This window comes from Equus przewalskii, chromosome 2 (assembly GCF_037783145.1).
Source record: "Equus przewalskii isolate Varuska chromosome 2, EquPr2, whole genome shotgun sequence".
NCBI lineage: Eukaryota > Metazoa > Chordata > Mammalia > Perissodactyla > Equidae > Equus > Equus przewalskii.
The window spans coordinates 37,420,754-37,433,773 of NC_091832.1; the positions used below are offsets into that span (position 1 = coordinate 37,420,754).

Sequence of the window (13,020 nt, forward strand, 5' to 3'; positions counted from 1 at the left end):
ATTCATGACTTCTGGCTCTTCCTCCCGTTTCATTTGGTGGTCCTGGCCATGCAAGAAGGGCAGAGAGAGGACGGGTGGATGGAGAGACAACGAAACATGAGAGAAACAGAGGGCACAGCAAGGAAAATAGGGGTCTCTCCAAAGACCATGAACATGAGGTGTGTCCCCCCGGGCAGCGTGTGCTCTTTGGTTACTGGGTACTTCGTCTCTCCTCAGGGCCCGGGACCTGAGCTACTGTGTAGCAGAATGGGCAGTATGAGACAGCGTTAGAAACTTGGGTTTCAGACACAACTCTTGAAATCATTAGCTGTGTGATTTTAGACAGGCCGTTTAACCTCTCTGGGCCTCAGTATCCTCATCTGCAAAATGGGGAACATAATACTATTTACCTCCCAGGGCCTGGGGGAGTGTTAGATGAGACATGTTTTGAAAACTGCAGAGTGCCATATAAATGTTAGTCATTATTATGGAAGTGATAAAACAGATTGTCCTAAATTTATTATAATAACCTCAGACATAAATGGACTATCCGATGGCCCCAAGAGCCCTGAGGTTACCATTCTGCCCCGTGGCCGCATATGTGTCCCAGGTTTCTTAGCTGTGGGTTTCTTGGAGCTCCTTGGAGGGGTGACGTTTGGGTACATCACGACTCAAACGTGGAGCCACATAATTGTATCCACCAGGCCTAGCTGTCTGGGTTTCAAACTTATATTCTTCATATGCCTGAGTATATATACATTCGTGGGTATTTTTAAAAGAACCCGGCTCCCCACACTCCAAAATACAGCATTGTGCAAAATACCAGTCTAGGAAGCAACACAGTAGGGTAACAAGCTTTAAAGTCCTACGAAAGGCTCTTAGTATTTTGACACAGAAGAGTCACACTGACACATGGAGGATCACGTAAGGCCCAGTGGGATGACATTTCTAGTTCTTTCCGCCAGGCTTGGAAAACAGAAGGTTCTGGCTGCATCTGGCGGATGCTTCTCTCTTCAACATCTCTCTTTCTTGGTCCATCTTTGGGGTGGCTTTTCTGACTGCAACCTTCAGTGAGCAAGAGAAACAAATGCACAAACTATAATTGCAGCGAGATCCCAAAATGTTCCACTGGAATGTTTTTAAAAAAATTTTTACGCAAAATGTTTGTTGTAAAAAAATAATTTACATATACACATATACATAGCTATGAGCAAAAAGAAGCTAGAATGGTCCACTATCATCACACTACCCACAGGTCAGACTTAGTCACGCTTTGGTGGACACCCTCCAGATGTACAGATAATGTCTTCCCATTTTATATTGTCATGCTTTTGAGACTGGGAGCTTCTTATGATGGGCATGGTCATTGCAATGGAGCTTTTTTCTCCTGAGCAGCTGTTACTGAACTGAATGTGTCTTATGTCTCTGACATCTTAGGAGGAGAAAATGCAGGATATTCAGGGGGTCTGTCTAAGCCTTTTCTGAGCACTGGCCCCCACCCGCTCCTGGCAGCCAGGTGTGACTTTACTCTTGGTCATAGTGATCGGACGTTTGGCCCGGGCTGGGCTTTTCAGATGATCACTCCCAGGATTTGGGGTTATGGGCTCTGAGATGCTACTCACTCCCTGGGCTGGTCCTTTAAATTGAGGAACTATGAGGTCACCCCTTTATGTCACATGACAGGGAAGAGAGATCAGCAGAGAGAGGTGGAGAGGAGATACAATGTGTGTGTGTGTGTGTGGCCGTAAGTGTGATAGTGATGTTTGGGATCTGAAGGCTTACCAGTTCTCTTCTGAGGCAAGACTCTCCTTTAGCCCTTAGTTTTTATGAGGCACCCACTCGTGTATCCTTATGAAAGCCCCTCCCTCTTTCTGAAGAGGTTTCTATTAATTGCAACCCAAGAATCTTACACAGTTCTGTACATACTGTAGACACAGTTGTAACTTGCAAGTTTCTTTCCAACAGGCTTCAACTTGCCAGCTCCACTTCCTGCAAGGTTTTAACTCCAACCATTATGACACATACACCTGGGGGCAGACGGCTGGTGGGTAGTTGAGTTTCAGCTCTGCCTCTGACCACGTGACCCGAGGTTTCCTCATCTGTCAGAGAGGGCCCCAACTACCCATCCAGTCTTCCTTGGGGACAGAGAAGAGACTCTGGGTGGATCTTAATGGAAGGGGCTGTTAAGACCGTCTCTTGAGCTCTTTTCACTTTAAGATGAGTTTGAGAATCACCTCCTGAGACCTGAGCCCGCAGCTGACAGGAGCCTTGAATGTGTTTTAAGCCTCTACGTACAAAACCATTTCAGGGTGAGAAGGGCTGACATCTCTATGCTAGCCCACAACGTAAATCTTGGTCGGAATGCCCAGCGAAAATGAGATCAGACAGCAAACATCGAAAACCTTTCTTCTCTAAACCACTTTTCCTTTATGGTCCTTTTTATTTGATTTTCAATAAAATTGCTGGCTGTGGATGGTTCCCAAATGCCAGTGCCCTGATCCGGTGTGGGAGTTTGTTAACAATGAAGAGTCCCCAGTCCCAGCGTCCCCCTGCCCCCAGGTCTGCCGGGAGCTGGGCTGAGAAGCGCCACAGAGCAAGCTTCGCTCCACTTTTTGCATTGACAAGGGCAGGGGCAGCAGAAGGCAGACAATGGGAATGTCTGATCTGGGAAGAGGAAGAGATGGCAAACGGGAAATGTGAAAAGCCAAGTGTGGGCAGGAAGGGTGGGGGAACCGGGCAGGGTCCACCCTGAACCCAACCGGGGACCACAGGTGAGCCCCACGCATTCAGCTTGGATGTTTGGAACATGCCTCACCCTCAGAATGAAACGGCAGGGGTAGAAGCCAGTCATTTAAGTAGCGACACCCAAATTGGAATTTTGGAAATTCACCGGAAATCAACTCAGGACATGTTAGAGTGGCTGCTTCAGGTAACTGGAAGCATCGGTTCTAGAAAGACCCCAGTCCGTTCCCGTACAACCTCAGGTCTCATTTAAACGTTCCTTCTTTGGGGAGACCTCTCCTGGCCCTTGGACTGGGGGGGGTCCCTGTGAAATATGCTCCTGAGCTCAGTCCACTGGCCTTTGTCCTCAAAACATTTTGTACAAAGTAATTATTTAATCATTACTTGCATTGACTTTTTTTGAATGGCCCCAGAATGTAAGCCAGAAAGGCACGGAGTTTTGTGTGTTTCTTCATTGATCTAACTCAGCATTTCTCACCCTTTTTTTCCTTATGGTCCCTCCCTGAGGAAGCTTCTTAGACCTTTTTTTCCTAATCGCTTCCACCCCCATGAAATTTTAATATTGTAGACAGCACTCTCTGTATATCTGTGCTTTATACATTAAAAAAAAGAATTTTCACCCTCTTGGGGTGACGCTGCCCCTGTCGAGAATCCACGATTGAACCCCAACACCTGGACAGAAACTGCCACATCGTAGGCTCCCAAGAAATATTTGTGAACGAATGAGGGCGGGACTGTATCTTTTTGTTCACCCTTCCATGCCCAGTGTCTAGCACTCTAAGTGGCCTAGACTAGGTATTCAGTAAATATTTGCTAACTAGAAGATTTTCCTTGTTAGCATACAACTCACAATTATAAAAAACTGTTAGCTGCAGAGGAAAAAAAATCAATGAATGGCATTTTGGAGGACAGAAAAGAAAAATCCACAGGGCCTTAAAAAGAAAGGGGATGCCAGTTCTGAAGCTTGCTAGAAATGGAGACTCTTTTATGAGTGGGCAAGACCGAAGGAGAAGGTTTTACACGTCCTGTCCATTTTAAGGTGGCCATGATGACTCCATCACCCTAAGGACCCAAGGCACGCTATGAGGAAGGAGGTGCCTAAGCCACACTTCGCCAAGGATCCTGGAGGAAACCTTTGTGTACCGAGGAGATCCCAGACACCACACCTCTAAGCTCGGGCTGGAGGGCTGGAGGAACAGGAAGCTCGCTCTTTGCTCTTAGCTGACGCACCATCTGCCCGCATTCTGTTATGCAGAGGAGGCCTGAAATTCCAGGGGCTTCACTTCTCAGAGGTGCACAATGTTCCTGTGACATCCAGGGCCCATCCCAATATCTCCTCTGTCACCTTACATGCCCAGGTGGTCCTCCGACAAAACCTAGCTGGAGGGAGGTTTCTGCCTGCTCCTGCTCAGCCATTTCTTACGGATGAATAAGGGATAAGTCTCCTGCTTATTCACCCTTTGCCGGGCAGCCAAGGTCTCAGATCCAGGGAGATCTGAAGGACGCGCTCTGTCCTCCTAACATCCTGCTCTGGGCAGGATGGGCAGTAGCCACTTTCTGGTCTTAGAACAGGGTGCTGGCTGAGAAGATGCTTCTGTTCTCCAAAACTCTCCCTCACCTAGAATATCTTTGTTTTTTCCAGTGATAATTTTGCTGTCTCAGAATGACTGTGGCCTTTTATCAAACTCGAATATATCTCCTCTCTCTCCTTCAACCAAAATGTGTTTCGCTTTCAAGCTTCCCAAGAGCTCGCCTCTACCTTCTGCAAAGTGAGAACGTGGACTGGGTCAGCTCCAGTTCCAGGCTGAACTGTGAATGGCAATGTTTCAACATGTCTAGGATTTTATAGTCTTGATTCTCGACTCTTGAAAAAAGAGTATTGTAGAGGACGCTCCCTTGAAATTCAAGAGAAATGCCACCTGACACATATCAGGTTTATTTCTCCAACGGTTATTACCTAAAGGAGGGCAAGCAGCACTCACCTGGGTGTCAGAGCTGCATTGAGTTCCAGCTCTCCTACTTAGTCTGTGGCTCTGGACAAATTACTTTAGGTCTCTGAGCCTCAGACGCCTCATATAATAATTGAGGGTGATAACAATACCCACCATGTAGGGGTGTAGTGAAGATTAAAGGAGAGAACGCATGTCAAGTGCTTAGCTCTGTGCCCGGCACTTACTAAATGGTCAACACATAACAGACGTGTTGTTGCTGTCAGCTGGGTTTCCTGCTGACATCCTAAGGCTTTCTCTCTTCCCCTTCCGGCTCACCTGGAAATTTGAGTTCTGCATCTTGTTCTTCACCGTCTCTACAAACACTCGCCTCTTGAATACAGAAAGAATGACAAAATTTAGCTTACGTTCTTCCTTGCCTTTTTGCTAAAGGAAAATGGATTTTTCTCAACTTTCAGATGCTTCCGATTTGCATGGAATGTTGGGCCTTCCTAGGGACAGGGACGAGAATGCAGAAGGGGGCATGGCTTTCAGGCAATGCTACACTGGCCTGCTGAGCCCCTTAGAGATCTCTCTTCTGGATCCTGGAGGAATCCGCGAGGAGGAGGCCAGTCAACAGAGGGACACTATATTCCTCCTGGAGGCAGAGCCTCCCAGGTCAGTGGAAGAAGCTGTAATGTCCACTGGGTTTCCACCCAGTGGCTGAGGCGTGATGAACGCCACGGTGGCTAACCTCCCTCCCAGGGGCTGCAGGGGCCTGTCTGGAAGCCAACATCACCGCAAATGTGGGCTTGCCGTTCCCCTGGGGTTTGATTCCTGCTGCTGACCCCGGTCTCCTCAAGACCCCACACCTTGGGGTCGGTTTGCAGAAGAGCTAGCATCCTCTAGGTGCTGGGGACACAAGAGTGAGAGGGAGCGGGGGCCTCCCTCCCAGACTGACACTCCAGCAGGTGAATGTGCAGGGGCGTCGGGAAGGCGACATGAGAGCCCTGAGCATCCGCTGGGGCCACCAACTTGGAGCCTACAGGGGCCAGGGAGTAAAATAAGTGGGTGAAGTGAGCGGGGTGGGGACGGCAGCGAGCCCATGAGCCCAGTGCCTTTCTAAGGGGCCTGGCAGATGACAGCTTGTGGGAACGTGGGCCTAGTGTCACCAGATCTTCTGAGTTGCCCGGAGAAGCTGGAAATCCAGAGTATTCCATGAAAGTGCCCTATTTTGAAATGTTACTTAAAAAAGTCCCATGAGCCAAATGAAATATATCTGAGGGCTGCCATTTTGCAACACCTGCTCAGAGCCTCCCCTCTTGGCACCTGCTGGTGCTCAGGAAAGCTGTGTTAGTGGGGCTGCTGGATAAAATACAGGCTGCCCACTTCAATGTGAATTTCAGAATGAAAACAAACAATTTTTTAGTGTAAGTGTGTCCCATGCAATATCTGGGACACACTTATGCTAAGTAACTATTTGTTGTTTATTCAAAAGTCAAAGTGACTTGGGCATCCTGTTTTGTCTTTCGCTAAGCCTGGCAACCCTATTGGGCATTCACGGAGGAAGCGAGTGAGGCCGTCTTTTGGGGACAGGGGAGCAGGTGCTTGGCTGTCTCTTCCAGTCTCACAAAAGGATGCTAACTCTCCCCTCAGAGCGACTGTCTGTGAAGGCTCACGGGCCTGTATTTAATTGACAGTTGCCCTCCAGGCATTTTCTGTGGAGGCCTTGAGTCTGCAGCCACTCAGCATTTATCACAGACTCAGCTGAGAGGAACTCAGCCCGGAAGACAGTCACCTTGTGAATTCCCAGGTATGATAAAGCAGTGGTTTTAAACCACCCCCCCACCCCGCCCTTTTTTTGCAGCAGAAGCCTTTACTGGAGCAAAATCTCATGAACTTGGTGTATAAAACAGATAATGGACAGCTTCTCTGGTGGAAGCGAGGTGTGTATGTGTGTGCGTGTGGGATGCTGAGAGTCATAACCTTCCACGGTGCTCAAGGGCTCCAAGGAACCCCAGTTTGAACATTGCTCCAAAATATCTTCCTGGGTTAAGTCCAATCGGTGGACAGCTGAGCACTGAAGGGCAGCCCGGCACCTGCACACCTGCTTTTCCTGAACTTTCCTGAACTCACTGGGAGGTGATGACAGCAGTCTGTCTCAGGAGCTTTTCTCAGACATGGCCCAGCCAACACTGCATTTCTATTCTTAGAGATGCTGTCCATTATATCACACAGTGTCCTCTCTAGGGGAAAATCCCGTGTCATCTTTATTTTATGATCACTTCTGAGCATCACATCTGTCGTATTTCGTGGACTGTGAACTCTGGACCAGATGGGGTTTTCATTTCCCACTGGCCGCCAGAGAGCCCGTAATCAAACGCGGCTCCCCCTAGGCAGGTGAGCAGGTTGTTACAATTGGCACTTTCACCCTCATTCTTGGCTCCATTTTGTAGCCACTTGCCCCTCTTCTTTCACCCACTTACTTCATTCTTAGGACAGAGGATTCCTGGGACTCCCCACACCCCACTTCTTCATCTTCTTCTTATGAAGACTCGTCTCCAAGACCCAAAGCATTTAGAGCCCAGGATGGCTGCTCCATCAGCCAAACCACACCCGCGCTTCCCTCTGCCTCCTCTCCCCTCCATACGCTGGGTGGGATGCCTGCTGGTCTCTTAGGTCATTCGTCCAGACGGCAGGCAGGGGCGGGGCAGGGGCTCAGGTGGGGAAAGGGAAGGGCGTGGAGGTGTGTGGCTGGTCCTTGGCAGCACACACTGGCATTTACACTCCGTAAGGTCCTACCCTTTGAAAATACTATAGCTACTTTGTGTTTGGCTGCAAGACCAGGAAACCTCTCCATACCTGCCTCTCTTTCTCTTTGAAGGAACAGTTGCAAGGTGTTGATTCTTTTGCATTTCTCTGTTCATGATCCTCTAAACGTTCCTGAGTGAAAATAGCAGGTGAGCAAGACAGCATTTAGTGTGTCCGTGCCTGTTCCATTCTGGGACACCTCTGAGGTTTCTAGGTGATGTTGGGATCCACCGGAGTTGGTGGGCAGAGAATGGGGGCAGCTGAGGGTCTTCTTCAGCCTCGTCTACCCTATCCGTGTGCTGCACCGCCCTCACCACACTTTACTTCTTCACCTTCGTGTGATGGATGGGTACCAACCCCTCCATCCCATTCTCATGCTACACAGCATCTGCCAATTCTACTCCTCGGTCAAAAACACACAAGCGGCACTGAGGAAACCAGAGTCTTGAGAATACCTGGGCCCAAGAGAATTTTGGAAAAATGTGATTTAAATAGAATAAATAGATGATGGTAGAAGGACATGTAACAAGTGGTCCTGTGTGCTAAGGGTTCTGTATACATGCTTTCATTGACTCGAACGCTATGAGTTAGGGGCCACTTTTATTCTCATCTTAAAGGTGAGGGATCTGAGCTAACAAAGCAGAGAGAAGTTTAGGGGCTCCAGCCCGGCTGAGACCACCCGGCAAAGCTGTGGCCACGCCCCTTGGCCAGGATTTGATTGGCAGGCCAGCTGAGCGGCTTCCCTGCCAGGAGCAGCCGTGCCTGGGCCTTTCTTTCTCACGCTGCAAGCCCGAGACAGGGCTAAGGAGGGCTTGCGTGCTGCTCAAATGACAACTTCTGTGCAGTTACAAATTTCCTATTGAAAATTCCAGCCTTAACCCATTCACAAAAGTATCTGGGCCCTTCTTGGCTGTAGGCTCAGCTGTATTCACCAAAGAGAAAAGCGAGCTTCACAAAAGAGCTGTGGGCTCTGGGAGGACCCGGGCTAGTGTGGCGGGGTTTGCTGAGCCGTCAGCAGGCAGGGAGCTCTGAAAGACATGCACGCCTCGCCTCCATCCGTCGGAGCCTTTTCTCTCCCCAAGTCACCGAGCTTGCTGTGGGGCCGGGCACTGCGCGTCACTTAACCGTCCCGCTGCCCCGTGAACTGGAGCCTGTTGTTACCATTTTTGGTTGTTTTTGTTGAGGGATCTGAGAAACAGAGGTCAAGCCACTACTCAGGGTCACTCAGGGGCAGAGGTGGGGCTCAAACCCTATTTGTTTGACTCCAAAGTCCGCCTTCAAACTCTGAGAGACACGGCCGCCTTATCTAGGCATGTGGGAGTGGACTGGGCCATTGTCACTCTGTCACGTGGAGGGAGCCACGGATCTCGGGCATTCCAGAGTCAGGAGGCCGATGACCACAAGGTTCTCTGGGAATGCCCAGTACTGAGGTTTTCCCAGCATTTCATAGCGAATCTCATTCTCACAGCCAAAGATATTAGTATGGAAGTATGACTTTTGATTCTAGAAAGTTCTGCTTGGTGAAAAGATGTTCAAACATTAAAACTACAAACCACATTTTTTTGGGGGGGGCTGGTTCTGAAGCTCAAGGTGAGTAATTTCATTTCCTAGTGCTTCAACCATCCCATCTCCATGAACGGGTGAAATTTCATACAGGAGACTGAAAAAATTAAGGCATCGTGAGAAACCAGTAGGCGTAAAACTTAAAACAGAGAGGAATTCTATTTCTCTTTAACTTCCATTTAAAGCATGAATATATACTCCCCGGAAGGAACTGATGCCAGGATGGATGTATACAAGTTCCTTTTAGAATCCACCAGAACTTTAAAATTTATTTATTTTTTTCCTGATAAACAGAAATTTCTGACAACATTAATAACAAGCCTTAAATGTGAAGCCGAGCCCTGGAAGGAAAACCCCAGGGGCCCTGGTGAGTGAAGGATGAGGGGGACGCCCTGGAAAGGGAGGTGCAGAGAGGAAGGGGCGTGGAAAAGTGAATGCAGGCTGGGAAGGGCAGCCGGGCGGGGTGGGATCCTGTTTCTGCTGCTGAGTAGCCAGGTGACGTGACCCTCTGGAAACCTCAGTTTCCCCATCTCTCGAATGGGCTGACATTCACCAGCATTCCTTGTGGGGTTGATGGGAGAGATGAAGTGCGTGCGGTGTGGAGCAGGTGCCTGCCATTCAGTAAGGGCTCAATAAACAACGCCATCAGCATTGCCACGATTGTGGCTACAGTTCTTACAAACCTTTCCCGAAATCGTGAGTTCCATGAATTTGAAGGTTCCCAGCTCTAGCTCTTCTGGGGACCCCAACACAGGTTCAATTTGGCCATTTCGGATCCTTCTCGGCTGAAGGATGTCTAGTGCCAGACAGGCTGGCACGGCCCTTGCATTGTGCGTGAATGAGGCAGCCCATGAATAATGCATATGAAGCTGATTATGTAAATCCTCAGGTTTTCTTACATCTTTTTAACCAGCTCATGACAATGGCCTTCTTTTGGGCCCTTTACTGTCCCATTCTGAGGTCTGGTGTCTCTGCTTTGGGGTCTGGCCTGCCAAGCCTGGGAGGGGGGGCGCCTTGGAGAGGGGGGAGCTCTCCGGAGGGCACATCAAAGGAAGAGTCAGAGCTCTGTCGGTGGCCCAGCTCTCCCTGGCACTGCCTCATGTGAAAGGAAACCGTCCTTTGCCCGCAGCAGCCCCATGACACGCAGACTGAGGCCTGTGATGTTTAATTCAGAGCGGGAAAGCTAGAAACGCTGCCACATCCGGGGCTCCCTCAGAGCAGGACGGCCACTTTCATTTAAGGGGCTCCCAGCCAAGGAGCCTCTGTTGGGCAGATTTGCAGGGGGGAGGGCAGGCTTCTGCAAGGAGCTCATTGAGCAGCGCCTCCTGGTTGGGGAGGAGGGCTCCCTTCTATGACCTTCTATGGCTCGGCCTCCTTAGAGCTCATGTAGGCGATGCACACACACACACACGTGCAAATATGACATACACACACAAGCATGCACACACAAATACACAACCCCAAATCAGGAAAACTAACAATTACAAGGAGGAGACTGGGTGCACCCAGCAGAGAGCGCAGGAACTAGGGTCAGAGAGATCTGCGGCCAGGTCTAGGATCTACTTTCCAGCTCCTCTGTGAACGTGGGCAAGTCTCTGAACTCTTGGAGGCTCAGATTCCTCCTCTGTAAAGTGGAGGTTCTAGTACCCCCTAGGCGGGGCTGTCGGAGGCGTTAATAAAACCGATCATGGCTGCCAAGCGAGAGAGGAGCCCAGTGCCTGTTGGTGGTCTTGAGGAGGTGGGGGCAATTTTCCTTGTTTGCCTCATTCTCGCCTTGAGATCTCTCTACCTTAGGCAAGAGTTAGGACAAGGGGGAGTCTGGTTCTATTTGGAAGTCACTGTTCCAGTGCCCAGCAGAGAGCAAGCGAAGGATACTGCACTGTATTCAATGCTCACAACCCTGCAAGGCGGGGTCTGTTAGCTCCCACTTACTGACAAGGAATGCAAGGCTCAGAGAGGGGAAGAGATTTGCACAAGGTCACACCGTTAATAAGTGGGGGGATTTGAACCCAGGACTGACTGACCCCTGAGCCATGTGACAGATGAGACATCAGGGTCGGGGGGGAGGTGGCTTCTTTTGGCTGGGTTACCAGCCTGCGTCTCAGTCTTGGTTTCTCAAGCCAATGCTACTACCAACTTCATGCCAGGAGGCAAATCTTTCATTCGTGCCCTTCCTCTGTGGTTCCCACAGCCCGAGATGCACACCTGTCCATCCCTTTGGTGGACAAACTCCAATTCTCCTTTGCAACTCAGTGCAGGTGTCATGACTTGGAAAGCCTTCCCTGAATGTTCCAGGCAGGGCTGATGCCTCCCCCCCCCCACCCCACCCCCGCAATCACAAAGTCCTGAGGACTCTTTAGACAGAGCCCTTACCCCAGGAAATCAGCCCGAAGTCAGCTCTTTACATGTTTGTTCTGCACTATAGCATATACTCTTCAAGGACATCCGTCCACCCCCCTCCACCTGTCCATCCATTGATCCAGCGTCCACCTGTCAGTCCATTGATCCAGTGTCCATCTGTCCATCCGTCCACCCATCAACCTGTCCGTCAATCCATCCATCCATCCATCCATCTATTCACCAAATATTTACTGAGTGTCTACTATGTTCTGGGCACTCAAAATAGTGAACCCAATTTTCTATTCTCGGAGAGCTTATTCATCTATGTATCCCCAGGACCTGGCAGAACAATAAAAAATAATAGCCACCATTTAAAAAACTACAGGGAGTCTCCGAGAGGTTATGAAACATGCCTGAGATCACACAGTAAGTGGCAGAGCTAGGATTTAAACCGAGGTCTGTCTGATGCTAAAGCTCCTCTGCCATCTTCCTTTGCATCAGTAAACATGTTCTGTGCCACCTGGATCCCCCGGAACCTGACTTTGCCATTTCTGAAGGGAGCCGAGGGGCAGCCTCAGAGCTGCTGCTCCGAGCCGGGACCTCTCACCTTCTGCTGCCTGATGGCCTTGTTGAGCCTCTTCTCCTCGTGCAGCTGGTGCTCCATGCGCTCCAGGGCCTCCTTCAGCAGCGCCTTTTCCTCCACTTCTTTGTGGATGTTGTCCTCCAGCTTTGCCACCTGTGACTGGTACATCTGAACGGACACTTTGCTCTGCCTGAGCGTGCGGGAGAGACAAAGTCTCTTTCCCCCTCATCTTTCTCACGCACCAGCAATGTCTCGACCTGGGAGGGTCTCAAAATACTTCCACATACGGCTAACTCAGTGGTTTCATTATAAGCGGGAGAGAATGACAAAGATCTGGGGAGTCCGGGGCAGAATAAATAGTGAATCAGCTGAGTAAGTGGAGCAGGAGGTTGGCAAAGGACATGCTACCAGCCCCCCATTTCCCAGAGAGGGCAGGGGGAACTGCGACCACTGAAAAGATGATGGAACTGTCCACAGTACACAAATGGTGACACAACGTCAAAATTCCTAACGGTGCAGCTTATTCATGAAGAGGGTGGAGAATGGAGACCCCTTCAGAGGCTGCTTTCCCACGAGAGACGTGTCTTTATCAGGCCCTAGTCACCGTCCGGCCCCCCCGCCCCAATATTTTAGTTATTCCACACCGGGGCCTTCCGTCCTCCTGTCCTGGACCTTGGGGTCTGCTGCTGCCCTGAGGTGCAGCTGGGAGAATGGAGACCTGGGCCTTTCCGCGGGGACATGGGCGGTACCTGAGCTGTTCGATGTCTTTTTCGTATCCTCGCAGAAGCTCCTCTTTTCTCTCCAGCCGGTTCTTGAGTTGCGTGATCTTATCAAACACGAGATCGAGGTCCCTTTGTCGAAGCTGGTTGACTTTCTCCCTCTCTTTTGGGGAGAGGTGCTTCATGGACACGTGACCTGACATATCTTTGATGTTCATCAGACTCCCGAGCGTCTTGCTCATATCCATGTACTGCAAGGAAAGCGTTTGCAGATAAGAGGCAAGGCCAAGACCACTGGTGACTGCTTTAAGGAGGAAACGTCTAATTCTGTTCGTTCATTCTCTGCCGTTGCAGA

At 50.0% G+C, this 13,020-nt stretch overlaps 1 protein-coding gene across 23 annotated transcripts in view; it reads right to left on the reverse strand.

The window, feature by feature from the left end:
- Nucleotides 1-381: 381 nt before the first annotated feature.
- The window catches only part of FHAD1 (forkhead associated phosphopeptide binding domain 1), a 130,622-nt gene continuing 117,983 nt past the window's right edge, over nt 382-13,020 (reverse strand). For 9 of the 23 annotated variants that reach the window (XM_070602437.1, XM_070602460.1, XM_070602424.1 and 6 more), the window contains 3 exons: nt 12,696-12,916; nt 11,971-12,136; nt 9,280-9,634 (listed from right to left, as the gene is read on the reverse strand). In XM_070602437.1, coding sequence (XP_070458538.1) covers nt 9,296-9,634; nt 11,971-12,136; nt 12,696-12,916 — 726 coding nt within the window. In that variant the 3' untranslated portion in view covers nt 9,280-9,295. Of the gene's footprint in view, nt 1,045-4,988; nt 5,043-7,511; nt 7,593-9,279; nt 9,635-11,970; nt 12,280-12,695; nt 12,917-13,020 lie in introns of those variants that run through there. The other 14 variants (XM_070602507.1, XM_070602527.1, XM_070602514.1 and 11 more) reach the window with 7 other exon arrangements.